General features: G+C 45.3%; 1 protein-coding gene across 1 annotated transcript in view; it reads left to right on the top strand.

Moving 5' to 3' along the window:
- CCDC82 (coiled-coil domain containing 82) overlaps window positions 1–27,692 on the top strand; it is a 63,214-nt gene that overhangs the window by 33,401 nt on the left and 2,121 nt on the right. Inside the window, exons 6-7 of the mRNA XM_040426305.1 lie at window positions 498–668; window positions 7,793–7,972. Coding sequence (XP_040282239.1) covers window positions 498–668; window positions 7,793–7,972 — 351 coding nt within the window. The remainder of the gene's footprint in view (window positions 1–497; window positions 669–7,792; window positions 7,973–27,692) is intronic.

Consider the following 27,692-nt stretch of genomic DNA (forward strand, 5'->3'; position numbering starts at 1 on the left):
CACCCTGCCGGAGGTCCGTGCCGCTGGTGTGAAAGTTGCCTAAGGCTACTTTCACACTAGCGTTTAAGTTTTCCAGTATTTAGATCCCTCATAGGGGCTCAATACTGGAAAAAAAACGCTTCAGTTTTGTCCCCATTCGTTGTCAATGGGGACAAAACTGAACTGGACAGAACGGAGTGTTCCAAAATGCATTTTGTTCCCATACCGGAGAGCAAACCGCAACATGTTGTAGTTTGCTTTCCGTCCTGGGACGCGGAGCAAGACGGATCCGGCATGACTCCCAATGCAAGTCAATGGGGACGGATCCATTTTCTCTGCCACAATAGAAATTTGATCCGTCCTCCATTGACTTTCAATGGAGTTCATGACGGATCCGTCTTGGCCATGTTAAAGATAATACAACTGGATCCGTTCGTAACGGATGCAGATGGTTGTATTATCAGTAACGGAAGTGTGAAAGTAGCCTTAGGACATGGTAACTCTACTTACTGTTGCAGGAGAGGATAAACTGCTATCCCAACCTTTATGTGAAGCGCATCCCGGCCGAGAAGATGTCCTGCGAAGCATGTGACTTGCGCCGTTATTGTGGGTACATGGTGACCTTATCAGGACAAGAGTACAATAACGAGACGCTAGAAAATGAGGACTTCATGCCGGACGATAAGCAGGTATAATTCCATTCTGTAAATTATAGCAATGTGTGGGTGTCACTGTCATCCTAAATCCACATATAAAACGTACTTTCCAGGACGTCCTCCATGACAGCACTACATGGAGGTTGTCTCCTCCGCCCACTATTGGGACAGGAAACAGAGAGAGGTCTCTCCTTTGGACTTTAATTTTTTTTCTTTTTTCTTTCCTTATCTCGCCGGGCTAAAACCCCTAAGCTGGGGTCCCTTAGCCTCCCAGCCCCTCCAGTACCTGTGGGTCATGCGGCTCACTTCTGGAGCGAAATTCTAGGGGCTGGGGAACGGTAGCCGCAACCCCGCCGGGGCTCTGGGCTGCAGGATGCCTTCTCCAGGGTTGACCGCGCGGGAGCCGGAGCGTCTTCTGTCACTTCCGGCCTTCTGCGCTGAGCCGGAAGTGATGTAGAGACGCCGGGAAGGAGTGCGCATGCGCGTAACTTCCGACACCGGATCCAGTATGGCGGTGCCCTGCGATCAATCCCCACAGCGAGGGACGCTGGAGGCCTGGAGTTCTGGAGTTTCTCCGGAAGGAGAAATGGGAGGAGCATCCACGTCAGGAGGGGTAAGTGCCAGTGGCATTTAAAATCAGGTTGGGCTAAGTGTGAGTCCCTCACTCATGGATTCATCCGGGATGAGAGAGCAGTCCCTAGACCCTCCTGCCCAGGGACATGTGAGTAATCCAGCACTACATGGAAGGGAATAATGATAGGATTAGGGAAGCATTATAGCCTGCTTATTCTATCATCATGTCTCTTAGGGAGAAAAAGATCCTACCCTCAAGGTAGAGAGTAAAAAGAAGCCTAAAAGATGCGCTATCTGCAGCAAAAGGTTTCAAGATTCATATACAAAGAAGCTTTGTGCGGAATGTATCAATAAAATGATGAAAGAGGAACAGCCGTCCCTATTAACAGACCTTAGAGCCATCATTACAGAAGAAGTTAAAGCGTCGGTTTCCTCCTTGATAATGCCTAAGGTGTCTGAACAAACCACCTTGATAAAAAGACCTAGAGAAGCCTTAGATTCAGACCCAAAGGTTATAGAGGTGGAATTTTCGGAGGAGTCCTTGCCTTCTTCATCCCACGAGGAGAAACGTAAACAGGACATGGATTCTCTTCTGACTGCAGTTAGGCAGACTATGGATATCTCGGACGAACCGACAAAAAGATCCATTCAGGAGGAGATGTTTGCTGGCCTAATTACAAAAAAGAGAAAAGTGGAAAGATGTAGAAAAAAGACTTTTTATTCTCAGGGAATTCAAAAGTCGCTTATCCTTTGACAAAGAGGATACTAAACTATGGGAAGAAATCCCAAAAATAGACGCCAGGGTAGCTAAAAAAACAGCGATCCCATTTGAGGACTCTTCCCAGCTGAGACCACATGGACCGCAAGGCTGATGGTCTCCTGAGAAAATCTTGGGAGGCTTCTGCGGCCTTGATTTCAACTAACGTCGCAGCTACATCAGTTGCGAGATCCATGCTAATGTGGTTATCTCAGCTGGCGAATCATTTGTCAATGGGAACTCCCAGGGAAGACATTTTGGAGACTATCCCGCTCCTAAAGATGGCGACTGCCTTTACAGCGGACTCCTCGGCTGAGTCAGTCAGGTTCGCAGCTAAAAGTGGGGCCCTTCTGAACACGGCAAGGAGAGCTCTGTGGTTAAAAAACTGGTCTGGCGATCTTACCTCAAAAAATAAATTGTGTGCAATTCCGTTTTCAGGATCATATGTGTTTGGGCCTAGCCTGGATAAAATTCTTGAGAAAGCCTCAGATAAAAAAAATAGGGTTTCCAGAAACTAAAACTAGGAAAACGCATTTTTTTTGTAAAAAATTCCAGCCTAAAAACCAAACGTATAAGGATGAGGGAAAGTCGGGAAGATGGTCCTATCCAAAAGGGGGTAAGGGTAGAGGATTTCTGCTTAACCCCAACACTTCCCAAGACAAACAATGACGCCAGGCCAGTCGGGGGGAGATTAAGATCCTTTCTCCCAGCATGGAGCCAAATAACTCAAAACCCGTGGGTGCTCCAAATTATTCAAGAAGGATACAAAATCGAGTTTATATCACCTCCGCAACAAAAATTTGTGCTGACAGGGTACGGAGAAGGTACATCACAAGCAAATCTCTTAAAAGACGTCGCGAAATTGAGGAATCTAGGCGCGGTGACTTGCGTCCCTGCAGATCAGGAAGGCAAGGGCTACTATTCAAGATTATTCCTGGTCAAAAAGCCAGATGGTTCATTCAGAACTATAATCAACCTAAAACCCCTAAACGTCTTCATAAAGTATCGCCGCTTCAAGATGGAATCTGTAAGATCAACTACACCCCTCATCTCTCAGGGAGCGGTAATGTTCACCTTGGACTTAAAGGACGCTTACTACCATGTACCAATACATCCGGACCACCAAGAATTCCTAAGATTTGCAGTGAGAGAAGCGGGGAAAGTAAATCACTATCAATTTCAATGCCTGCCCTTTGGGATATCAACAGCCCCTCGGGTGTTTACAAAGCTGGTAATAGAGATAGTGACCTTCCTCAGACTGAAGGGAATAAAGATTGTACCTTATTTAGACGATCTTCTCCTAACCGCAGATTCCGCGGTAGTCCTAACGGAGCAAACACAGACGACAATATCCCTCCTACAGGATCTAGGCTGTATCCTAAATTGGGAAAAATCAGACCTAGTACCAGAAACCAGAAAATTTTTCCTTGGAACGATGCTAGATTCGAATCTACAGAGATCTTTCCTTCCAGTTCAAAAACAACAAAACCTTGTCAGAAGATTGAAAGCGTTTCAGAAGAAATCAGTGTGCACCATCAGAGAGGCCATGAGCATTCTGGGGCTAATGACATCTTGTATCTTCACGGTACCGTGGTGTCAACATCACACAAGAGTCCTACAGAAAATGATCCTAGCGGTCTGGGACGGAGACCATCGATCCATAGACCGGAAAATCCTTATAAAAGAAGATGCTCGGAGATCTCTGGATTGGTGGCAAATAACAGACAACCTATCAAAAGGAGTCTCCTGGAATCTAAGTCCATATATTGTAGTGGCAACAGATGCCAGCCAACAAGGATGGGGTGCAAAGGTCGGAATCTACTACTTCCAGGGAACCTGGAACCAAACCATAAAAAACAGATCTCAAACTTCAGAGAGCTTCAGGCCGTTTGGGAGACGCTCAAACAGAGTCAAGATCTCCTGAGCGGACAGAATATAAGAATCCTATCGGACAATATGACAGCGGTCTCCTTCCTCAAACATCAAGGCGGAACAAAATATCCTTTCCTTCAGAATCTGGCAAACAAAATTTTTTCCTGGGCGGAAGAGAATGTGCTGTCAATCTCAGCGGTACACCTACAGGGTTCAAGAAACCAGTCGGCAGATTTCCTCAGCAGACATTCTATAGATCCAAACGAATGGACTCTGAACAGACAGGTGTTTCTAGAACTGACATCAACATGGGGATATCCCGAGAGCGATCTCTTTGCATCAAGGGAGAATGCACAAACAGCCTCCTTCTTCTCCCGAAATCCAGCCGATCATCCCACAGCAGTAGACGCTTTATCCCAGCCCTGGAACATGAAGCTAGCTTATGCGTTTCCTCCTTTCCCCTTGATTTCAATAGCCCTGAGGAAGATCAGCAGGGAATCATCCAGAGTGATCTTCATAGCTCCCTTTTGGCCAAAACAAGCCTGGTTCCCGGTTCTGTCCTCACTAAGTCAGGAAAATCCGATCCCTCTCAGGCCAGACCTGCTGCATCAGGGTCCAATCTGGAATCCGGAAATAACCAAGCTGAAATTAACAGCGTGGCTTCTGAAAGGGACTTGTTGAAATTACAGGGATTCTCAGACGAAGTAATATCCACCATTCAGAGGGGCCATAAACAGGTTACATCTGCAATTTATAATAAAATCTGGAAAAAATTCTGCTCCTGGATGACACTGAGAGAGAAGAATCCTCTACTCCCGAGTCTAGGAGATATTCTAGATTTCCTCCAAGAAGGGTTCAATATGGGTCTTAAACCCAGTACCCTTAGGGTTCAGACAGCAGCCTTAAGCTGGTTTCTAAATTACTCTCTTTCAGAAAATCGATGGGTTAACAGGTTTTTAAAGGCAACCACGCGGATTAGACCAACACTAAAGTCCCCGGTTCCACCTTGGGATCTGTCGCTAGTTCTCAATGCCTTAACAAGGCCACCCTTTGAACCTTTACATGAAAGCAGCTTAAGAAATTTAACCTTGAAAATGATGTTTCTAGTAGCTATCACATCAGCTCGTAGACTAGGGGAAATCCAAGCCCTTACCATCCGTGAGCCATACCTTACAATCTGTGAGGATAGAGTCATACTAAGGCTAGACCCATCCTTTATACCTAAAGGGGTTTCTTCCTTTCATCTTAATCAGGAAATAGTACTACCAACCTTCTACACAGATCTGAAAACCGAAAAGAAGGAGTTCCATCTTCTAGACATTAGACGTTCTCTCCTTACCTACCTAGATGTTACCAGTACCTTCAGATTAGATTCTAATCTGTTTATTCAGTTCTCAGGCCGCAATAAAGGCAAGAAAGCTTCTAAAACGACATTAGCAAGATGGATTAAAATAGTGATTAAAGAGGCCTATCAGGGCCAGGGGCTCCCCTGTCCTCAAGATATTAGGGCTCATTCAACTAGAGCAGTCTCGGCTTCATGGGCCGAATAAGCAAATGCTTCTGTTGACCAGATATGTAAGGCAGCCACCTGGGCAAGTTCCCATACCTTTTGTAAGCATTACAGATTAAATGTGGAATAATGACCAGACATTCGGACGTAAAGTTCTTCAGGCTGCGGTCCCTCCCTAGTTATTAGATTAATTTGGTATTTCTACTCCATGTAATGCTGTCATGGAGGACGTCCTGGAAAGTAAGAATTAGTCTTACCGGTAATGATGTTTCCAGGAGTCCGACATGACAGCACTGGTAGTTCCCTCCCTAATGTTTGAAGTATTTTTCTTTTGTATTATGATACCCATTATTGTGTGATAATCTATAAAACACTGGTGGAGGTGGGTGGGTGGGGGGAGCTTTTAACCTCTCTCTGTTTCCTGTCCCAATAGTGGGCGGGGGAGACAACCTCCATGTAGTGCTGTCATGTCGGACTCCTGGAAACATCATTACCAGTAAGACTAATTCTTACTTTTTTGATGGGTCGCAACGTTCTCCATTTGACTGGTACTTTACAACATCTCCCTGTTATATTCTATATGACATGTATTATAGATACCGCATGTTACATGTCTTTATACCCTATTTAAAGGGAACCTGTCAGGTTGAATATGGTGTCTGAGCTAATGGCAGCATGTTATAGAGCAGGAGGAGCTGAGCAGACTGATATACAGTTTCATGGGAAAAGATTCAGTAAAACTTGTATTTTACTCATTTAAATTCCTGCTCCTTCTGGGCTGTGAAGTCCAGGAGGCGGTCCTGTCAGTGATTGACAGCTCTCTCTGTATACACAGTCATAGAGGGGAGGCTGTCAATCACTGATAGCTCCGCCTCCTGGACTTCACAGCCCAGAATGAGCAGGAATTTAAATGAGTAAAATACAAGTTTTACTGAATCTTTTCCCATGAAACTGTATATCAGTCTGCTCAGCTCTTCCTGCTCTATAACATGGTGCCTGTACCTTGCATTGAATTTTCGTGGTGACAGGTTCCCCCTTCCTGCATAGGTCAGGTAAATAAAAATGGTCCGTGGGCAACAATCCTGTTGATTTACGTGCTGTCACACTCACAGCCTGACCCTATGTAGTACCTGGGAACTAAAATTATCTGCTCCCTGTCACTGGAAACAGCACTTGTATCGAGCATTGCGCCTACAACTATGGAAGCGTCCTTAGTAAAGCCACATGGATGCAGAGAGGGCTACGAGGCGTGAAAAGAGGACGCAGATGACTGGTAGCTGGGATCTGTATATGGGAACAGCAGGGAACACACAGATTATGTTCTCCATGCTGATCTGTGCCCCCCGTAGTATAAAATAATTAACCCCTTAAAACATATTAACATATATGTAAGTCATATGCGTTATGGGGGTGAGCGCACTCATTCAGCTCGCTCCATACATGGCAGGTGTCGGCTGGAAAATACACCAGGCATCTGCCAGTGACAAGCATTGGTGATGATGCCGATCCAGGTCATTTAACCCCTCAGATGCTGCAGTGAATGGCGACAGCTGCATCCTTGGGGTTGGACAGAGGGAGGGGGGGGGGGGCGAAATCGCAGGGCTCCAATCGGTAGCCATGATAGCTAGGTTCCAGTCCCCTTAGGTGAATAAAAGTTACAGTGTAAAAAGTAGGAAAAATCTAATCACCCCCCTTTCCCAATTTTACATACAAAAATAAACATAAAAACATAAGCATCATCTAGTCCAAAAATGTCTGAGCTGTTTAAAAAAATCCAAATATATTTCCTGCGCAATAAGAAAAATAAAAACGCACAATTTGACATATTTTGGTCACCTTGCCCCCGAAAAAAATATAAAAAAAGTTGTATGTACCCGAAAATGGTACCAATAAAAACTAGTTTGCCCTGCAAAAAAATTCTAGGCCCAAATTTTTTTTGCTTTTTTCCAAGGTTTTTGCTTTAAAAAAAATGATAAAACATAGCAAAAACTGTACAAATTTTGTATCTCCGTAATCGTATTGCCTCGAGTATAAATACGTCATGTCATCTTTAGCACATAATGAACGCCGTGAATGCTAAAAATCCTTAGCGGAATTGTGGGTTTTTTCACACCACAAATATTTTTTTCCCTGTTTTCCAAGACATGGTAAATAAAATGGTGGCATTAAAAAATACAACTTTTCCCGCCAAAAAAAAAAGCCCTCATATGGCTGTGCCAACTAAAAATGTAAAAAGTTGTGGCTTTTGGAAGGTAGAAAGCAAAAAGCAAAAATGTACCTGGTCCTTAAGAGGTTAATTAAGTGGCACCATGATGGCATGAAGAAGAAATGCTGCTTTATGTGTCGCCCTCTTGGGGTCACTGAAGGCTGTACAGGGGAGAGATGACCGGCTGTGACTGACATGAAGAGAAGCTCCTGCTGATTTGGTTACCTTTCTCCCTTCAGATACTAGTGATGGGCACTACCTGCGCCGGTCGTAGTGAAGTTTATCACCAGCTTAGACATTACAAGTATTGCCTGTACCAGCGCTGTATTCCTTTTATTGACGAGACAAAGGAAGAGTCCGCAAATGAAATCGTAGAGTTGGCTTTATCGAAGATGGAAGAGGAGGACTTTCTGAGACTGGTACGAGCCTTCAATTTCAAAATGACAGGCTGACTCGGACAGAGGAGAGGTTTTATTTTACTTTCACCACGTCTGCTTTTTTCTATGTTTTGTATTACCTGCAGATGTGTCATATGGGCTGGAGGGGACAGGATAAGCTTAAAGTATAACTGTCGTATATATTTTTTTTGGAGTATTGGATGGTGGTGATTAATATCTCCTTGGTGGCCCTATTTCAACTTTTCACTGTGTATTCAATTACCCCTTAATTCCACAGTTTTGTTCCCTGTACTGCCTACTTTTACCTGTGCCCAAAATAGGGTTGCTAGGCATGGTCCGTCTATCTGTTGAAGGACGGAGCACGCGGCGTGCAGGGTCAGATTACTGACAGCCAGGGACTGTAAGTAAATGATTAAAGCCAGGTCCTCCCCAGCAGCTGATAACAGTGCCTGGGCTGTGTGCACTTCTCCCTGTCCCTGCGCTTGGCAGACGCTCCCTCACTCAGCAGAGCTGGAGAATGCAGAGTTGGAGCAGAGCAGACCAGGGAAGGGAGATCTGCCGTCTGCTCAGTGTATAAATGAAAGCAACATGTGGTAAGAGGACCCCTCTGTGCTGCAGGAGATTAACCCTTTAGGGGGAGGGCTCTGGTTACTGACACTTTTGGGGGGCTATTGTTGCTGGCTAGTGAGGGCAGGCAGGATTAGCCTCAGGGTGAGGGCAGTGGCGGCCATCCTAACTTAATAGTGAAATTGCAGTTTTATGCAGACTGGTTGCTAAGGGCTGAATCTTATTAAGTATGAGGTAAGTCAGTCTAATAGTAACTGATTCTGGAATATCATGTTATTAGTAACTACATATATGAAAATTGAAATTAGGGTCTAAATGTGACAGTTATCCTTTAAAGGGATTGTCTGAGGTTTTGATATTTATGGTCTATACTCAGGATAGGACATCAGTATCAGATCGGCAGAGGTCCGACTCTCACCACCTCCGCCAGTCTGGTGATCGCTGCAGTCTCTTCCTTGGCCAGACGTCATGTTCATCGGTCACTTGGACGAGGTGCGGCTCAGTCCTGTTCAAGTGAATGGGGCTAAGCTGGAATACCAAGCACAGCCGCTATACAATGTACGGCCCTCTGCTTGGTGATCTGCGAGGAAGCCTCCTCAAACAGCTGATCGGTAGTGGTACCGGGTTTCCAACCCCCTCTGATCTGATATTAGTGATCAATCCTGGGGATAGGCTATCAATATAAAAGGGCAAATGTGAGATTTGTACCTATGACACTGGCTGACCTGTTACATGTGCACTTGGCAGCTGAAGGCATCTGTGTTGGTCCCATGTTCATATGTGTCCGCCGCATTGCTGAGAAAAACTATGTTTTAATATATGCCATTGATCCTCTAGGAGCAACAGGGGCGTTGTCATTACACCTAGAGGCTCTGCTCTCTCTGCAACTGCCGCACCCTCTCCACTTTGACAGGGCCAGGTGTGATGACATTTACACGGCCTGGTCCTGCGCCCGATCCGCGACAGGGGTCCGGCAGTCACTGATAGCCGGACCCCTGCATCGGTGAATTCACTGACGCCGGCACATTAAAGGGGATCAGACCCCAATAAGTTTAAGTCCCAGAGTGGGACAAAAAATAAAGTGTAAAAAAAAAAAAGTTTTACAGAAAAAAATAAAGTTTCAAGTAAAAAAAAAAGTCATTTTGCCAAAGTAAAGTAAAAAAAAAAAATTGTAAAAAATAGGGAAAAAAATAAAAGTATACATATTAGGTATTGCCCCGTGTCCGTATCGACCGGCTCTTTAAAAATATCACATAACCTAACCCCTCAGATGAACACCGTAAAAAAAAAAACAGTGCTAAAAATAAAAAGAATTTGTCACCTCACATCACAAAGTGCAACACCAAGCGATCAGAGGCATATGCCCCCAAAAATAGTACCAATCTAACAGTCACCGCATCCCGCAAAAAATGAGCCCCTACCTAAGGAAAAAAAAAAACTATGGCTCTCAGACTATGAAGACACTAAAACATGATTTTTCTTTTGTTTCAAAAATGCTTTCATTGTGTTAAAAGTAAAAAAAAAAAAAGTTTTAACTGAAAAAAATTTAGTTTCAAGTAAAAAAAAAAGCGTCCTTTTCCCAAAATAAAGTAAAAAGAAAAAAAAATAGGGGAAAAAAGAAAAGTATAGATATTAGGTATTGCCACGTCACGTACGTTACTGATGAGGCTAATAGTATTCAAGCTGCAATTCTTATTTTGGCCACCAGATGGCAGGCCAGGATAAGAAATGAGCAAAAGTAAGCAAAATAAGCTAATAAAAAATTTCTGATAGACCAAAATGTAAAAAAAAATAATGTAATAAGCTCATATATGAGGCACATAATGATCACAAAAAATAAAAAAAATGTTAAAAAATATATAAAAGTTTAATTAAAAAATAAATACCGAAATAACAATAAATATAAAATCATGGGTATCACCGCAACTGAAAATGCCCATACTATTAAAATAGAAAAAGAAAATCCAATACAGCGAATGGCTTAACGGAAAAAAGTGTCAAAATGGCTGATTTGCCATTTTTTCATTGCTTCTCTTACCCAAAAACATTCTTGACATTAGTTTGATATAATCTCCCCCTCTTTGATCAGGTTTGATTTGTTTTAATGCTCCAAAAATGGACCCCCTAAAATTTCCACTATGTTTGTCTACAAAGTGACGGGTGAGGGGATGACCCTCAATTTTTTTGCTAATATTTCTAATTTGTTCACCTATCCTTGTTTGTAGCGTTCTTTTCGTTCTGCCTACATATACAGTAATTTGGCGCAGGGGCATTTTATAAAGTATATCACGCCACTTGCATGGCATGTGAGATAACTCGTTATTTTATATACTTTTTGTGCACCCTCTATTGTTTTTATTGGTCCAATTTGTTTCACAAGTAGACAAGCTTTACAGACTTTACAGGGTAAGAAACCAAATTTGGTATCACACACAGTTTGTTGTTTCTTCTTTTTAGTTGTTTTAATAGAGGGGGCTATTAAATTCCCCAAGTTTTGCGCTTTTTTCAATATGAAGCATGGAGACTGGGATATTCTGTCTCCTATAGTTTTATCCTGTTTAAGGATATCCCAGTGGCGTTTGACGATCCTCCTAAGGAGGAATTCCCTTTCATTATACCTGCGTAATGATAGGGATTTAAAAATCATGGTTCTTCTTTTTTATTTATGTCTAGTGAGTTTTTTTCATTATTTTTTTGTGAAAGAGTTTTCCTATCTATTTGGGCTATTTCAAATTAAATTTTCTCCAGGTCATTATTCTTGTATCACTTTTCCTCAAATCTCTTCTGTAGGGCATCTGCCTCTTTGTCAAATTGATCCAGAGATGTGCAATTGCGCCGCAATCTAAATGTACTGGCTGAGTGGGATGTTTGCGGTTTTTCGGAACCGCGTGACTTTCCACTAATCAATCTTCTTTATCTCGAATCATCCAGCTGTACAAGTACCGCTAGAGCACCGTATTTCCCAAATTTCCTCCTCCCACTACAGCTCCTGCGGAAGGAAGCGCACTAATAGTGAAGTTCGGTAAAAGCTCCCCACACGCGCTTCCAGCTGTTATACTCACATCACACCAGTATATTCAACTGAAATTTCTCTGGTTTCCTTTTTTCTTCTGTAGTCCACTAGAGCTTAAAAACTCCAATAGTACAACACCGCTATTCACTTTTATATAAAACCTTTTAATATACGGTACTCACAAAAGTAAATTGACAAATAAGCAGATAAAACAACTCTCAGCCCGATACTGCTGCCCGAGCCGGGTTTCGCTGTAAGCTTCATCAAGGGCGCAACCCTAAACGCCAAGCTACGTCATTACCCTTACATCTCCCCCCACCCTCCTCTGCCTCAACCTACAATTTATATTAAAAACACACCTTTTCTGCCGCTATTCAAATGGACTTCCACCATCCACATTTTCCGCCAATAATTCATTCCATTTTGTCGCCCTTTTCGATTGACCCACTTTCCACCTTACACACCCACAAGGAATCACAAGCTTCGCTCTGTCCTGTACACACCCATTCCTACCTTCCACAGCTCCATTCATAAAATCACACTCCGCTATCCACCCCAGACAACGTCACGTCCTTCCCACTCCCGCCATACTTTTACGTCTTCTCGTGGGGGGCCCTTGCGCAAGTTGTATTAACCTATTCTACAAGACATGGTGTCAGATCGAACTCGACATTTAATCCTTTTGGTTGGATCGTGTCTAACTCGTAGATCCACTTTACTTCTCGGCGATCCATCTTTGCCACAAAATCTCCTCCCTGCCAGTTGCTCTTCACTACCTCTATTCCCTGTGAATTTTAACCCCTTTGGGTTCTTTTGATGGACCATTTTATAATGCCAAGACACCCCATGTGTTTCTAGGCCTTTTTTTATATTTCTTATGTGCTCCTGCACTCGAGTTTTTAGCTTCCTAGTTGTTCGGCCGACATACTGGAGGCCACACGGACACTCCAGCATGTAGACCACTCCTGACGTTTCACATGTTATTTCTCCAACTATCCCAAAGTCCTTATGCCTCGTCTTGGAATACACTATAGACACTGATCTTCCTTCCTTGTCCTTTAATTCTTTTCTTGCATGGGAGGCAAAAGCCGCACCATGTGAACTTGTCCCGACCCTTCTTCTTATTATCCACAGGGATGGCACTATGAACTAATCGATTACGGAGGTTAGGGACTTTTCAAAAAATTTCTCCCCATTGGCTTCTACCTCCTGACTACAGGTTATTAGGTCTTCCCTCTCATATCCCTTTTCCACAAATCGGTCCTGTATAGCCAAACTTTGTTCCCTAAACGTAGTGACATCTGTACAATTGCGATATATCCTTTTTATCTGCCCTTTTGGAATATTTTTTAACCAGCGTTTATGATGACAACTTTTCATATCTATGTATCCATTCACATCTGTATCCTTGAAAAATGTTTTCGTTTTGAACCTTCCCTCCTCTATGAATATAACCAAATCCAAAAAGTTAATGGCCCTATTACTAATGTTACTCGTGAATTTCAGATTCCAGTCATTTTTGTTCAGATCTTCAGCGAACCCTTCCAGACCTTTCTTCTCCCCTTCCCACACCAGCAGACAATCGTCGATATACCTTCGCCATATTTTCCAAGTCCCCACTTGTGTATACTTGGAGAGGATTGGGTTAATGTAGTTCCTTTACCACACTCCCATAAAAATATTTGCAAAACTGGGGGCGAATTTCGCCCCAATGGCCGTCCCGATCCTCTGTAAATAGAAGCCCCCGCTGAAACCAAAATAATTATGGATCAGGCAATATTCTATGCAATCAACAATGAAGCTACATTGCAATGTGACACAAGATATTTACAGTTGGTCACTAGGACCAATAATTGTCTCTAGGTTGACACGTGTTATTAAGGTGTCTAAAATTTAACATTTATTGTTTATCCTTAAAATAAATCACTGATACGAACTTACACACTATTAAAACTATCAGCCGTGTCTGCACTATGACTAGTAATAGTCTTGGTCATATCTGTGGTCTCACTGGAGATCCAGCCTAGACTGAAGGCTGCTTGGCTAACTCCACACTCTGCATGCTGGACATCCAGACTCTCTTTGGTGTGCACTGTTAGTATCACAGCACACTACCCACAGGTGGTTGCAGCGCTCCTAGTGTTCACCATTCACTCATTGTACATTCCTAGCTGAACTTATTACTTAGCAGGACATCAGCTGGCTAAAAAGTAAACATGTATCACTCTCTGCCGCCGCCCCCCCCCCCCCCCCCGACATGTTTCGCCAAGCACTTGGCGTCTTCAGGGGTTTGTGAGAGGGGGCGGGACCTGGCCTTTGAAACCTCCCTGTATGCGTCACATCTCCGCTGTCCAATGTGTGCTGCTTTTACTTCTATCTACGAGCGTCCGTCCAATCACAATACGCTACCTCAAGGGTTCTCTCCAAGAGGACCTCCCATTGGTCTATTAGCTTGTCGGCTCGTATTTTGTTTCCTGTACTTGCGCGTCATCATGCATCTCTTCCGATCTGCAATCCTGTATTGCGCGTGCCCGGGTACTTATATTGAAGACCCATTCCCCTCATTTATTTGCGCATGCGCGCTATCTATAATTATAGATTTCCTACTTACCGTGGCACTATTATATAATATTAGCTTAGAGGTGGTCTGGTCCGGTGCGTCTCTGTTGCACGCTCACCTGCACGCTCACCCCATTTGTGATCGTAAACTGCTGTACGGGCACACTGCAGGGCACAGAAGCAAAGGAACGCCATATGGTTTTTGGAGGGCAGATTTCACTTGGATAATTTTAAGTTGCCATGTCACATTTGAAGCCCCCCTGATGCACCCCTAGAGTAGAAACCCATTTTGGAAACTACGGGATAAGGTGACAGTTTTGTTGGTACTATTTTAGGGTACATATGATTTTTGGTTGCTCTATATTACACTTTTTGTAAGGCAAGGTAACAAAAAATTGCTGTTTTGTCACCATTTTTATTTTTTGTTATTTACAATGTTCATCTGACAGGTTAGATCATGTGCTATTTTTATAGAGCAGGTTGTTACAGGCGCAACAATACCAAATATTTTTTTGGTTGTTTGTTTCAGTTTTACATAATAAAGCATTTTTTAAAAAAAAATATTTTTGCAGGTCTTGCTGCTTTTTTATTTTTATTTTATTCTTTTTTCTTTTCTTCTGCAGGTCTCTGCCTGCTGCAGGATGGGGATCATCGTGGATACTCACTTTAGTTGCACCCGCTGCGGGTGCATACATTGAGTACCTCGCCGGTCACCCAGTTCCCCATTATTGCATCCGCAGTGGCATGCCGGCAATCCCACGTAAGTGCGAGTTTGCTGAAGGGGTGACCCTGCGGCGCCTGAAGACGGTAAATGTCTCCCCTGCATTCCTTCCCCATTGGGTCCCCCGGGTTAGCCCCCCTTTTCTGGCCAGGGGATGGGATTCCCTATTATTCCGGGTTCCCTTTTTCTCCCTGGCCACCCACTCCTCTCCTCTGCCTCTCCTTCTAATTTAGTCCCCGTCTTCGGCCGGGACTAGGCCGCATTTTTCTCCGGCCTGTCCCTGGATTTCAGGTGCTTCTTTTGCCCCGTTTTTCCCCTCCCCATGCGTCGCTTTCCCACAGGAGGCCCACCACCTGTTTTCTTTCTCCGGAGGGCCCCCGTTTTCCAGTGGTTCCTACCTGTCAACGGCTCTCCTTTTTCGTCCACTTCATAAATCGAGGCCCTGGCTTTTCCTCCATCTAGGCCGCTTCCCGGTCTTTTTTCTGGACCCCTCCCCGTCTCGGCTCATGGGAGCGATCCCCTGCCCCTCCTATCCCAGTCAAGCGCGGGCTTTGTCTGGGGGGGGGGGGGGGGGTGGAGCTTTTTGCTTCTCTGCTCCTGGACCCTCCATTTTGTCCTCAGGTCACTTCCAGGACAGGTCTGAGGCTGACAATGACTCCTCTCCTATGCAGGGGGAAAGCTTTCCGCCGCCTCGGGGGAACACCTCTGACTCAGATTCTGTATCTGGGCAGAGCACGATCCTGTCTGCGACCACGCGGCCTAGGGTCTCCCCTCATAGGTCCTGCTCATCCTCTACATCCTGGTTTCACGCAGAACAGGACCAGCTCTGAGGGAATCACCTTGGGTTCCTTTTGCCTCATTGGGGGACTCCTCTGCACCGTCCCCCACCATACAGAAGTATCTGGGTGGTCAGAGACAACTGTCCACTGAGGGACGTCTCCTCTCCGTGGTTGGTTTCCTCTTTAGGGGGGAGAGTAGCAGGGGGTCTTCATCGTGGAGGTCTTCTTTAGTAGCACCCCCTGCGGGCGCGTACCTCGGTAGCTCGCCGGTCACCCAGTCCCACATTACTGCATCCGCAGTGGAGTACCGGTAATCCCACTCTAGTGCGAGTTTACCGAAGGGGTGACCCTGCGGCGCCCGAAGACGCCAGATGGTGAGTATAAAAGTAGAACTCCTCTGGTTGTAAAGGTACTTCCCATCCACTAAGGTACGTTGGTTTGCCAACTCTCCAGTGTGTGGTGGTGTCCTCGCCAGACCATTAGCACGCCTATGTGGTTCCCAAGGTACTTACGCTTTCCCCTTCACGGGGAGACTTTCATACCACTTCCATATGATGTATCTGGCAGACCTTCCTGGTTGCAAGGTCTCCATTTTCAGCCAGGGTAACTGCACTATCAGCAGGGACTCTATTCGACACACATTCCTGGATCTGTACCTTCTCCAGTTACTGTCGCCATGACTCCATCCTGGTTCTAGTCAGCACCCCATAGCCGTTTTACTCCCTCAGGTTTTCGTACTATCTCCAGCCCTGTGCTCTGTTCGTGCAAACTGTGGTCTATTGGCTCTTGCACGGCTCTTTCTGGTTTTACTGTGGGCTGGGCATCAGGTTCCTCCTTCTTCATGGTACCATCCCCAACTGCGGTTTTCATTCCTCCTTCCTGGTTCCAATGTGCATTTGGAAACCCATTTCCGTCCCCCTCCAGTGGTGTACTTGTACCATCTCCGGGTGTTGTCTCTGTCAACCATCCCAGTTGCGGTATGTACCTGGTAACATGGGTCCCCTCCTTTTGGGGGGGGAGTTGTGCTGCCTGCATTGTGAGTACTCAATTGCGGTTTACTGTGTCCGCTAGACTCCCGCAGTTATTCCTTACTCCTTTACATTAGGAGAATTCTCTATGACAGTGCTGGCTGCAATATCTGACAGCCTGTGCGGTATCCCTGCTCCAGGCCTTCTCATTAGTCACTTCATTTTGTGGTGTATTCGGGTGTGTGCTTCGTCCTGACGAAGCTGAGGCGAAACGCGCGTTGAGGTTTCCTATCCTGACCTGCGCTGACTTTTTCACCCCCCATCATGTCCTGCGGTATACATTGATTCTATTACTGTCATCTTCTCTCATTTCACCCTCTTACCTGTATTCTTTCAGGGGATCTACTTTTTCTCTTGTTCTTATGTTTAGCCTTTGCTGCATCACTGCTTTCGGCTATTGGTTCTATTGAGTGATAGGTTTCACTATAGAATTGTGTTTTTTTCAGGGATCTGTACACACTTTAGTGTGATCTTCATATGCTATGCCTTTAGCTTTCTTATGATGTATAGTGTTCTTCTATATTGGGCCAATTTATAACTTTTTTTGACTTGACTATGTATACATCTATAATTCAGCTGTGTTTGACATGTTTAACAACTACTGGTGGGTGATAGCAGCATAGGCCAGTGGATTCTGCCATTGCTCTTTTTACTTGGCCTTGCCTTTCTTGTATGCCCCGGTCAATCCTTTTCCTCCTCTTGGGGGTTTTCACTGTGCTTGGCCAATAGCTGGTTTCTACATGTCAGGGTAGCCCATTCCGCCGGTGAATCCGGCAACCTTTTCAGCCAAATGGGTGTCCGCAATCATTGATGACAGCCAGTGTACTGAACGTGCCCCTTCGGGGACAGTGTATACAGTATGGCAGTCACTACACTTAGCATAGTTAGTTAACCATGGCTGATGTTTTTTTTCTCTGTAGTGGCTCCTTTATATTTTCCTTTGATAGCCAGCTATTATTTCCCAGTGGGCCCCTCTTGGGTTTCTTCTGACTTATCTTGCTTGGGGTCCCTGCTCATATGGTCGCAGGTCCATCTAGCTTTAAGCCAGATATTATTCTGAGGATGTGGTCCACTCCTGTGGGCCCCGCTTGGGCTTTTTCAGAGTTATTTTGCTTGGGGTCCCTGCTCCCTTGGTCGCAGGTCCATCTGGCTGGCCGATTTCCTCTGGGGCAGCTACTCATGGCATCTCTATATGCTCTGTAGGGGGGCATCTTCTTTGGGCCCAGTTTGGTTTCTTTCTCTCCTGGGTCCCCATAGGTTTGTTTCCTTCTTGGGTTTCTAGTAGGGATCGACCGATTATCGGTTTTACCGATATTATCGGCCGATATTCAGGATTTTGACAGTTATCAGTATCGGCATCTATTTTGCCGATATACCGATAACGTATTGGGAGCACAGAACGCGCTGCTCTCAGCGCTCTCCGTGTTCCCTCAGCAGCACAGGGGAGAAGGAAGCAGTGTCTCCTCCCCCCTGTGCTGCTGCCGCTGCCGCCAATGAGAGGAAGGAGGACAAGAGAAGGGGAGGGGCTGTGGCCACCGCTCCACCAATGAAGATAAGTCTTTCATTAATTCATATACAGGAGGCGGGAGCTGGCTGCAGAATCACATAGCCGGCTCCCGACCTCTATGAGCGGTAGCTGCGATCTGCGGTAGTTAACCCCTTAGGTGCCGCGGATCGCAGCTACCGCTCATAGAGGTCGGGAGCCGGCTAAGTGATTCTGCAGCCAGCTCCCGCCTCCTGTAGAGAGATTTCTCTTCATTGGTGGCGCAGTGCGCCCCCCCAAGCTCCCCAGTATTAATCATTGGTGGCGCAGTGCGACCCCCACCCCCATCCTAGTGTTAAAAACGTTGGTGGCGCAGTGCGCCCCCCCAGTATTAATCATTGGTGGCAGTGGCCACAGGATCCCCTCTCCCCTGCTCCTCCGATCGGAGCCCCAGCTGTGTAATCCTGGGGCTCCGATCGGTTACTACTGAAGCCCTGGCTGCCATGTTCAGCTCCATGCTGCTGTGTGCACAAAGCACAGAGCAGCAGGGACAGTGTGAGATCCTATTCACCCTGATAGAGATCTATCAGGGTGAATAGGACAAGGGTTCTAGTCCCTAACAATAAACATATTCATTTTCAGCAGATTTGTGTAGGATTTTTTTTTTTTCAAAAATTAAAATTCCCAGAATATCGGTATAAATTATCAGCTATCGGCCTGAAAGTTCACAAATTATCGGTATCAGCCCTAAAAAATCAATATCGGTCGATCCCTGGTTTGTAGCCTCACTTTCTATTCCTCAATTTCAGGTTCCAGTTCCTGGGAGCTGGTTGCTCTAGAGAGCAATTTACCTTCATTTTGACCATTAGGGGAATGGTGCTTTCCCTCTCTATGGGGAGCGCTTTCTCCTTTGGCTGTTCAGTCTTCTCTTCTCTACTCCAATATCTTGCAGGCGAGTATGTCTCCACTCGACTGGTCGCCTTTTTACCTGAGCCTTCTTGTGGTCAGGGTTCCCTCTGGCCTTACATTTCCTGTTTTCCTGGGGATTAAGTCTCCCCCATTTTGCCCCTACATGCCCTCGTCCTAGCCATTGCCAAGTTCTCCCTTCTCCCCAAGGGGGTTGCTGCAATCCTGGGTGGGATGGGGGGTGTTTCTCTCCTTTCACCTGTTTTGTGGTGTAAGGCGGCTTGCTCTCTTCCCATTGTGACTGTTGTGATTCCTTCTCTCGGAACGTTCTGTCACCTGTGCCTCCCTGTTCCCTCTACCCTGGCATTTGCTCCTGCACCTTCATATTGCATTTGCCACGGCAGGGCATATCCTTGGTCTGAGACCATTCTGAGTGGTTTTCTTTGCCAGGTCCTTTTACTGGCTTGGTTTCTTTGTTTCTAGGCCTTACAGAATTGGCTTTTAAAGGCTGTAAGATCCACTATGGGCATCAAAGATGTGAAAGAACCTAAGTCGATTCAGGACATTATGTTTGGGGGATTAGAATCTAAACACCATAGCGTCTGTGAAGGTTCTCATTTATCCAGGTCATGGTATATCTGTAAAGAATAAATCAAGGCAACTGGACTTACTGTAGATTTCTTGAAAACGTTTCACTCGTTCTTCCAACGAGCTTTCTCAATTCTGAGTGACTGTACAAGAATTCTCTGGGAATAAATATGTAACTGAATTAACATCTGGTAATTATACCCAGCATGGGGTCAGAGGTCATTATACCCAGCATGGGGTCAAAGGTGATAATGAATGTAACGGACCGTTTCAGCAGACAAGGGGTTAAAATCCATTCAGGCGATGTGCCCCTTTTCTGAGAGACAGGCACAGCTACTGCAGAACACCAATGTCCCGAACTGGATACAAAGTAGCACTCCAAACTGGAACCTCACGAATAGCTGCTAGCAGACTAACAGGAATCAGCTTACACTCCTGGCAATCAGTCTCTAACAGCATACAGCGGATCCCCCCAATAACGAGACAAGGCTCCGTGTTGAGGGTCAAGCAGTGGTCTCAGGTGCTGGCACACCCAGCCTGGTTTTTATTACAGTCTTTTCAAATACAGGACCGCCCACAGGGAGGTATAAAACAACCAAGCCCATCTGGTGTACACGCCCCTAGGGGACCAGAATGAAGACTTGTGACATAGGACAGATATGCAGCACTGTAGGATACACAGAGACAATACATCCCCACAATGCATCATGGTTTCCTCCTCTCTGCCCTGGAGACACCCGAGGCGTAATCCAATTCTCTCTCAAGACAAAGAGAAGTCACCAATACACATGTGCAGACAACAGGACAGACATCACCCTTTAAACACACAATGGGACAATGGCACAATAGAAACACACCCAGCATTTTCCTCCCAAGCTGACAAGTTACACTTATTATAAATTGTTACAACTTTGTGAGTTTACATTGGCCATACATATAACTTACATCAATTTAAACAGTATAACTTGGGGACAAACCTATCCAAAATTCACTTGAATAGGTTCAGGGGTTTAAAAGTTAGTATATGGCCCATAATCCTGGGGCAAGAGGCCAGCAGCCAGGCCTCTCCAAAACCCAGTGGCGAGGTTGGTTTCGCCACAATGACCTCCCAGAAAAAGGTGTCAAGACAGCATTGTATGTGGCAGACAATAGATGTCTAACCCCCCCCGCCTCTATTCAAGCTTGGCTTCTCCATTTTTACATAGATGGCCTCCTTCACACCTCATTTGTACCAATCGGCCTCCTTATCCAAAACGCGTACTTGACTGTCTTCAAAGGTGTGACCTGTTTCTTTTAGATGTAAGTACACGGCTGAATCTTGACCAGAGGTTTTGGCTCTTCTATGCTGAGCCATACGCTGATGTAGTTGTTGTTTTGTTTTGCCGATATACAGTTCTGAGCATTCCTCATTGCACTGGACTGCGTACACAATGTTGTCCATCTTGTGTTTAGGCGTTGGGTCTTTTGGGTGAACCAGTTGTTGCCTCTGTGTTGCTGGGTTTAAAATGGAATCAACACCTTTGACCCCATGCTGGATATAATGACCTCTGACCCCATGCTGGGTATAATTACCAGATGTTGATTCAGTTGCATATTTATTCCCAGAGAATTCTTGTACAGTCACTCAGAATTGAGAAAGCTCGTTGGAAGAACGAGTGAAACGTTTTCAAGAAATCTACAGTAAGTCCAGTTGCCTTGATTTATTCTTTACAGATAAACACCATAGCACCTTCCTGGTACATAAGGACGTGTCAGCCTTGATTAAAGGGGAATGGAAAAAACCTAATACAAAGGTCTATATTTCAAAAAACCTTAAACGAAAATACCCTTTAAGGAGGGGGTCCCATGGAGGAAGGCAATGTCAATACTGGGGTCCCTTACGTCGTGTATCTCGGCGGTAAAATGGGCGCAACTCCACTCAAGGGATTTCCAGTGGGAAATCCTGTCCCGTTGGCAAAAGAACAGCTCCCTAGATCAGAAGATAAGAATCTCGGACCAGACTCTCATGAGTCTGGCATGGTGATTAGAAAAGAAGAATTTAGTTCAGGGGTCCCATGGAAGTTGGAAGACCTGGTTTGTCTAACAACTGATGCAAGCCCCTGGGGGTGGGAGGCTCACATTCAGGAAATTTCTGTACAGGGTCGTTGGGATGACACTCGAAAAAGGGAATCCTTAAACCTAAAGGAACTAACGGCAGTTGGCCTTGCCATGAGTTCGGTCCTTCCACAGATAAGGAGAAGGAATCTCAGGGTCATGTCGGACAACAAAACAGTGGTTTCTTATCTAAACAGACAAGGGGGTACAAGATGCAGGATCCTGATGCAATAGGCCCATAAAATCCTCCTTTTAGCGGAAAAAGAATGTGCCTCGATTTCAGTACATATCAGGTGGGTGGAAAATGGGCAGGCGGACTTTCTGAGTCGCCATTTCATATCTCAGGGTGAATGGAGTCTGGATCAATCTATTTTCAGGAGAATAATGTCTCTCTGGGGACAGCCAGTGATAGACCTTTTTGCTACCTCCCAGAACAAGAAGGTACAAAACTTATTTTCTCTAGATCCAGCGGGATTCCCTTGTGGGATAGAAGCCTTCCTTCAGCCCTGGAGCTTTCCCCTAGCCTACGCCGTTCCTCCCCTCCCTCTGATCCCAAGAGTTCTAAGAAAGATCAGGGAGGACGGAGCGAGGGTTATACTCATAGCCCCGTTTTGGCTGAGGAAGTCATGGTTCACGTGGCTCCGGATCATGTCGATATCAGATCCTTGGGTGCTCCCGGAGGCCCAGAACCTTTTGAGCCAGGGTCCAGTGTTTCACGCAGATATAAAAAAATGACATCTGACTGCGTGGAATTTGAAAGGTACTTACTAGGTAGGAAAGGTTTCTCTGATGCCTTGATCTACACTCTTCTTAAAAGTAGAAAGTTGGTGACAGTGGCTATTTATGCTAGTTTGGCAGAGGTTCTTGGAATTTGCTGGTATTCAAATTGATCAAATCCCCTCTTCTGTTCCCATTCGTCTAGTTTTAGAATTCCTCCAGAGAGGTTAAGAACTAGGTCTAGCAGGAAGTACCTTAAAGGTACAGTTCTCGGCTCTTTCGGCCATATTTAAGGGTATTACGTTTCTTTAAGGCAATTGTCAGATCCACCCCGATAACCTCCCATAAACCCCCTCCCTGGGACCTTAACATTGTATTGAAAGCCTTGACTCTACCTCCATTTTGAATCATTGGACTCTAGCTCCATTAAGCATCTCAACCTAAAATTGGGCCTGTTAATTGCGATAACTTCTGCCCGCAGGGTTAATGAGATTCAGGCCATATCCATTAATCCCCCTTACACCACCATTTTGGAGGATAAGGTACTGATCCGCCCTTATCCAGCCTTTCTTCCAAAAGTAGCGTCCACCTTTCATAGGTCCCAGGATATTGTTCTTCCTACCTTCTGTAAAAACTTAAGGTCAGAAGGAGAAAAAAAACCTTCATTGCTTAGATGTGAGGAGAGCTTTGATCGGTTATCTATCCCGAACTGAGAGTTGGCGAAAGACTTCTTCACTCTTTGTCCTCTTTGAAGGAGTGAATAAGGGCAAGGCTGCCACGAAAAGTTCCATTGCAAGATGGATTGTTTCTGCTATTTCTTTGGCCTATTCTTCTTCCGGCTTATCTCCTCCGGGGGGTCTTAAAGCACATTCTACCAGGGCAGTTGCTATCTCCTGGGCGGAAAGATCCTCGGTCCCCATTGAGGATATTTGCAGAGCAGCTTCCTGGTCTTCTCCTTCAACTTTTTTTAAACACTACAGGGTAGATTTGAACTCTTCTTCTTCGGGTTCGGTGCTTCTTTCTGTTCTCCCATCCTGATTATTTCCTTTGGTAAATCACTCGTGGTGCTGTCGTGGGTGAAGAGAAAAATTATGATTACTCATCTGTAATTGGATTTTCCAGAACCCATGACAGCACCTTTATTTCCCTCCCTTTTGGGTTCTTCATATGGGCGGACTTCCTCCGATGCTTGGATATCACACTGAATTGGGAGGAGAGTGTCCACCCTTTTATTCTGCAGGTTTCCTGTCTGTGGGGGCGGATCCTTTCTCGTGGTGCTGTCATGGGTTCTGGAAAATCCAATTACCGGTGAGTAATCATCATTTTCTTGCTATGACCTCTACTGGTCCTGTTGGGTTATATGGCTTTCCTGCACCTGTACTCCCAACTGTTTACATGGCTGTTCTTACCACCCTCGGGGACTGCTTCGGGACGTCCCATGGTGCTGTGTCCCCCAATGCCATTAACGAGAAAATTTTATTTTTGTACTTACCGTAAAATCCCTTTTTCGTTTAATGCATTGGGGGACACAGATCCCACCCTCTGTTTTTTACTTTCTCTCTCTGTCACTGGGCTGTTCTCTTTTCTTCCCCGGTCCAGGACTTTGTTGGTTCCTTGCTTCTGTTTCTCTCTCCTACTGCTATTGGTATAAACTGATTAGCCTAGTGGCTGTGGAGAGGGTACAGCCCACCTGGGCGGAGCCAACACTTTTTTATTTTGCTAGTGTCGCCTCCTAGTGGCAGCTGGGCATATACCCATAGCGCTGTGTCCCCCAATGCATTGAACGAGAAAGGGATTTCACGGTAAGTACAAAAATCTATTTTTCGGTATGAGATGACTGTTTGGTACTATTTTAGGGTGCATATGACTTTTTTATCGCTTGGTATTACACTTTTTGTGATGTAAGGTGACAAAAAAATTCTTTTTTGACACCCTTTTTTTTTTCTTTTTTTTACGGTGTTCACCTGAGGGGTTAGGTCATGTGATATTTTTATAGAGCAGGTCGTTACGGACGTGGCAATACCTAATATGTATATATTTTTTTTATTTAAGTTTTACACAATAATATCATTTTTGAAAGAAAAATAAATCTTGTTTTAGTGTCTCCATAGTCTAAGAGCCGTATTTTTTTTTGGGCGATTGTCTTAGGTAGGGTATCATTTTTGCGGGATGAGGTGACGGTTAGATTGGAACTATTTTGGGGTGCATATGACTTTTTGATCGCTTGGTGTTGCACTTTTAGTGATGTAAAGTGACAAAAAAAATGAGGGGGTTTTAGCACAGTTTTTGTTTTTTTTTACGGTGTTTACCTGAGGGGTTAGGTCATGTGATATTTTTATAGAGCCGGTCGTTACGGAGGCGGTGATACCAAATATGTCAGTTTTTTTTTTTTGTTTTTTTTTTTACAATTTTATGTGTTTTATTTTGGGAAAGGGACATTTTTTTTACTTGAAACTTTAAAGGGATTCTGTCACCAGGTTTGACCCCTGTCAGCTAAAAATATGCTGATGTTCAGGGCGTCTTCACGATTCCTAATGTGGGCTTATAAATGTCATCTGTGGGCTTATTTAGCTAAAAAACAGCTATTACTAACCTGTCAGTCAAACAAATAAGGTGCCCAAGGGGATGTGAAGCGATGCCAGGTGCCGGCCGCACCCGCCGCCGTTCGTGCCCAGCGCCGCCTTTCCATACTTCTGCGCCGCCTCCTAATCCTCTGTGCCGCCTCTCGCTCTCCCTCCCTCCCCCCTCCTCCTGCTGTAAGATCTCGCGCTTGCGCACAGGGCTCTGCCTGATGCGCCCGTGCAGACTTCTCCATTTGGCTGCTTACAGCGAAGTGCGCATGCGCCGGCACTTCGCTCAACCCCTGTATGCGCGAGATCTTACAGCAGAAGGAGGGGGGAGGGAGGGAGAGCGAGAGGCGGCACAGAGGATTAGGAGGCGGTGCAGAAGTCCGGAAAGGCGGCGCTGAGCACAAACGGCGGCGGGTGCGGCTGGCACCTTGCATCCATTAACATCCCCTTGGGCACCTTATTTGTTTGACTGACAGGTTAGTAAAAGCTGTTTTTTAGCTAAATAAGCCCACAGATGACATTTATTATGGGAATCGTGAAGACGCCTTGAACATCAGCATATTTTTAGCTGACAGGGGTGAAACCTGGTGACAGAATCCCTTTAATATTTTTTTATTATGGGAAAACTTTTTTTTAAACTTTTTATTTTTTGTGCCATTCTGGGACCTCAACTTCTGGGGGTCTGATCCCCTTTACAATGCATTACAATACTTCTGTATTGTAATGCATGTGGACAGGCACACTCCACTGTCCGAGGACAAACTGAGCACGGCCAAAGGGACACAGCACTCAGCTGAGGGTTTCTGCCCCCGCAGTTCAGCGACCGGTGGAGGACTCAAAGTGATGAGTTCAGCAATCCGGTGCAAGCTTGGTTCATCTTGAGTTACTTACTTGTGATCAGTGGGAGTCCCAGCAGTCCAACCCTCTTCAATCTAATAGTTATCCCCTATCCTGTGAATAGGGGATCACTTCATCTAACAGATATACCCTTTTTAAATGGGTTATGCCAGGCTTGTAAAAGGATGAAAAACAGACATCATATAGTACATGACTACTAAAACCAGCCCTGTACCTTTCATGGATCCAGAGATCTCCACATTCATTGCTCCAGTTGTTCTGCTAGATTCTATTCAGGCTAGCAGCTCAGAGGGTGTGTCCTTTCTGTTGTAGCTATTTCTCTATAAGGCTCCATTCACACGTCCGTGGTGTGTTGCGGACCCACAACACACCCGCCCGGCACCCCTCTAGAAATGCCTATTCTTGTCCGCAAGCTGCTGACAAGAATAGGACATGTTCTATTTTTTGCGGAGCTGCGGACCTGAAGATCGGGGCCGCGCTCCGCAAATGCAGATGCTGACAGCACACTGTGTGCTGTCCGCATCCATTCCATCCCCATAGAAAATGAATGGGTCCACACCCGTTCCGCAAAATTCCGCTGGCACCTTGCATCCATTAACATCCCCTTGGGCACCTTATTTGTTTGACTGACAGGTTAGTAAAAGCTGTTTTTTAGCTAAATAAGCCCACAGATGACATTTATAAGCCCACATTAGGAATCGTGAAGACGCCTTGAACATCAGCATATTTTTAGCTGACAGGGGTGAAACCTGGTGACAGAATCCCTTTAATATTTTTTTATTATGGGAAAACACCGTTTTTTTAACTTTTTTTTAAACTTTTTATTTTTTGTGCCATTCTGGGACTTCAACTTCTGGGGGTCTGATCCCCTTTACAATGCATTACAATACTTCTGTATTGTAATGCATTGGCTGTAAGTGTATTACAGACTGTAATACACTTACAGCTTCCTGCCTGTGAGATCCAAGGGCCTGGATCTCACAGGCTATCACGGAAGGCAGCCACGATGCCTAAGGAAGGCATCGGGCTGCCTTCCCTGCCATCGGGTCCCCGTCACAGCAGCGCGGGGACCCGATGGACACCTCGCACCCGGCAGGATACCGCAGTGCAAGGGTTTATGTGCCGGCATCTGTGTTTTCAATGACTGCCAGGTCCGCGCCACTGATCGGGCAGGCGCAGCTCCTGCACCCGCCCGATCAGCATGACGTACATGTACGTCACTGGACCTTAAGTCATGTCCAGATATGACGTACATGTACTTCACGGGTCCTTAAGGGGTTAAGCTTAGGCCTCATGCACACAACCATATCCATATTTTGGTCCACAAGATACAGACACCTATGTGCATTCCGTAATTTTCTGACTCCCATCCATAGAAGTGACTATTCTCATCCGCAATGCGGACCAGAATAGGACATATTCTTTGATTTGCAGAACAGACGTACGGATGCAAACAGCACATGGATGATATCCGCGCGCTGTCCATTTATTTCTATTTTTTTTCTGCTGACCTATAAAAATGAATGGATTTGTGTGCTATCCACAAAATAATATGGATGGAAAATATGATTGTGTGCATGAAAGCTAAGTAAAGATATCAGCTAGACCAGAACTTCTAAGGCACCTGAGCCCGCCAACCAGAACCTCTCTACAGACAAGAATCTGCAAATCACAGGACAATACATGTGGATGAGATCACAGGGAAAATGAGCATGCTGCAGATTTTCGGTTCTGTACCTCGACAGTTTTCGCAATTTAATGCATAGGGTTAAATCCACAGTTCGTCTGCTGCCTGAATCCTCTCCAGCCGATCACTGTGATTATCCTAATAAAGCGAGATGGCCCAAAGAGGACTATT

This window comes from Bufo bufo, chromosome 3, assembly GCF_905171765.1.
Source record: "Bufo bufo chromosome 3, aBufBuf1.1, whole genome shotgun sequence".
NCBI classification, from domain to species: Eukaryota; Metazoa; Chordata; class Amphibia; order Anura; family Bufonidae; genus Bufo; species Bufo bufo.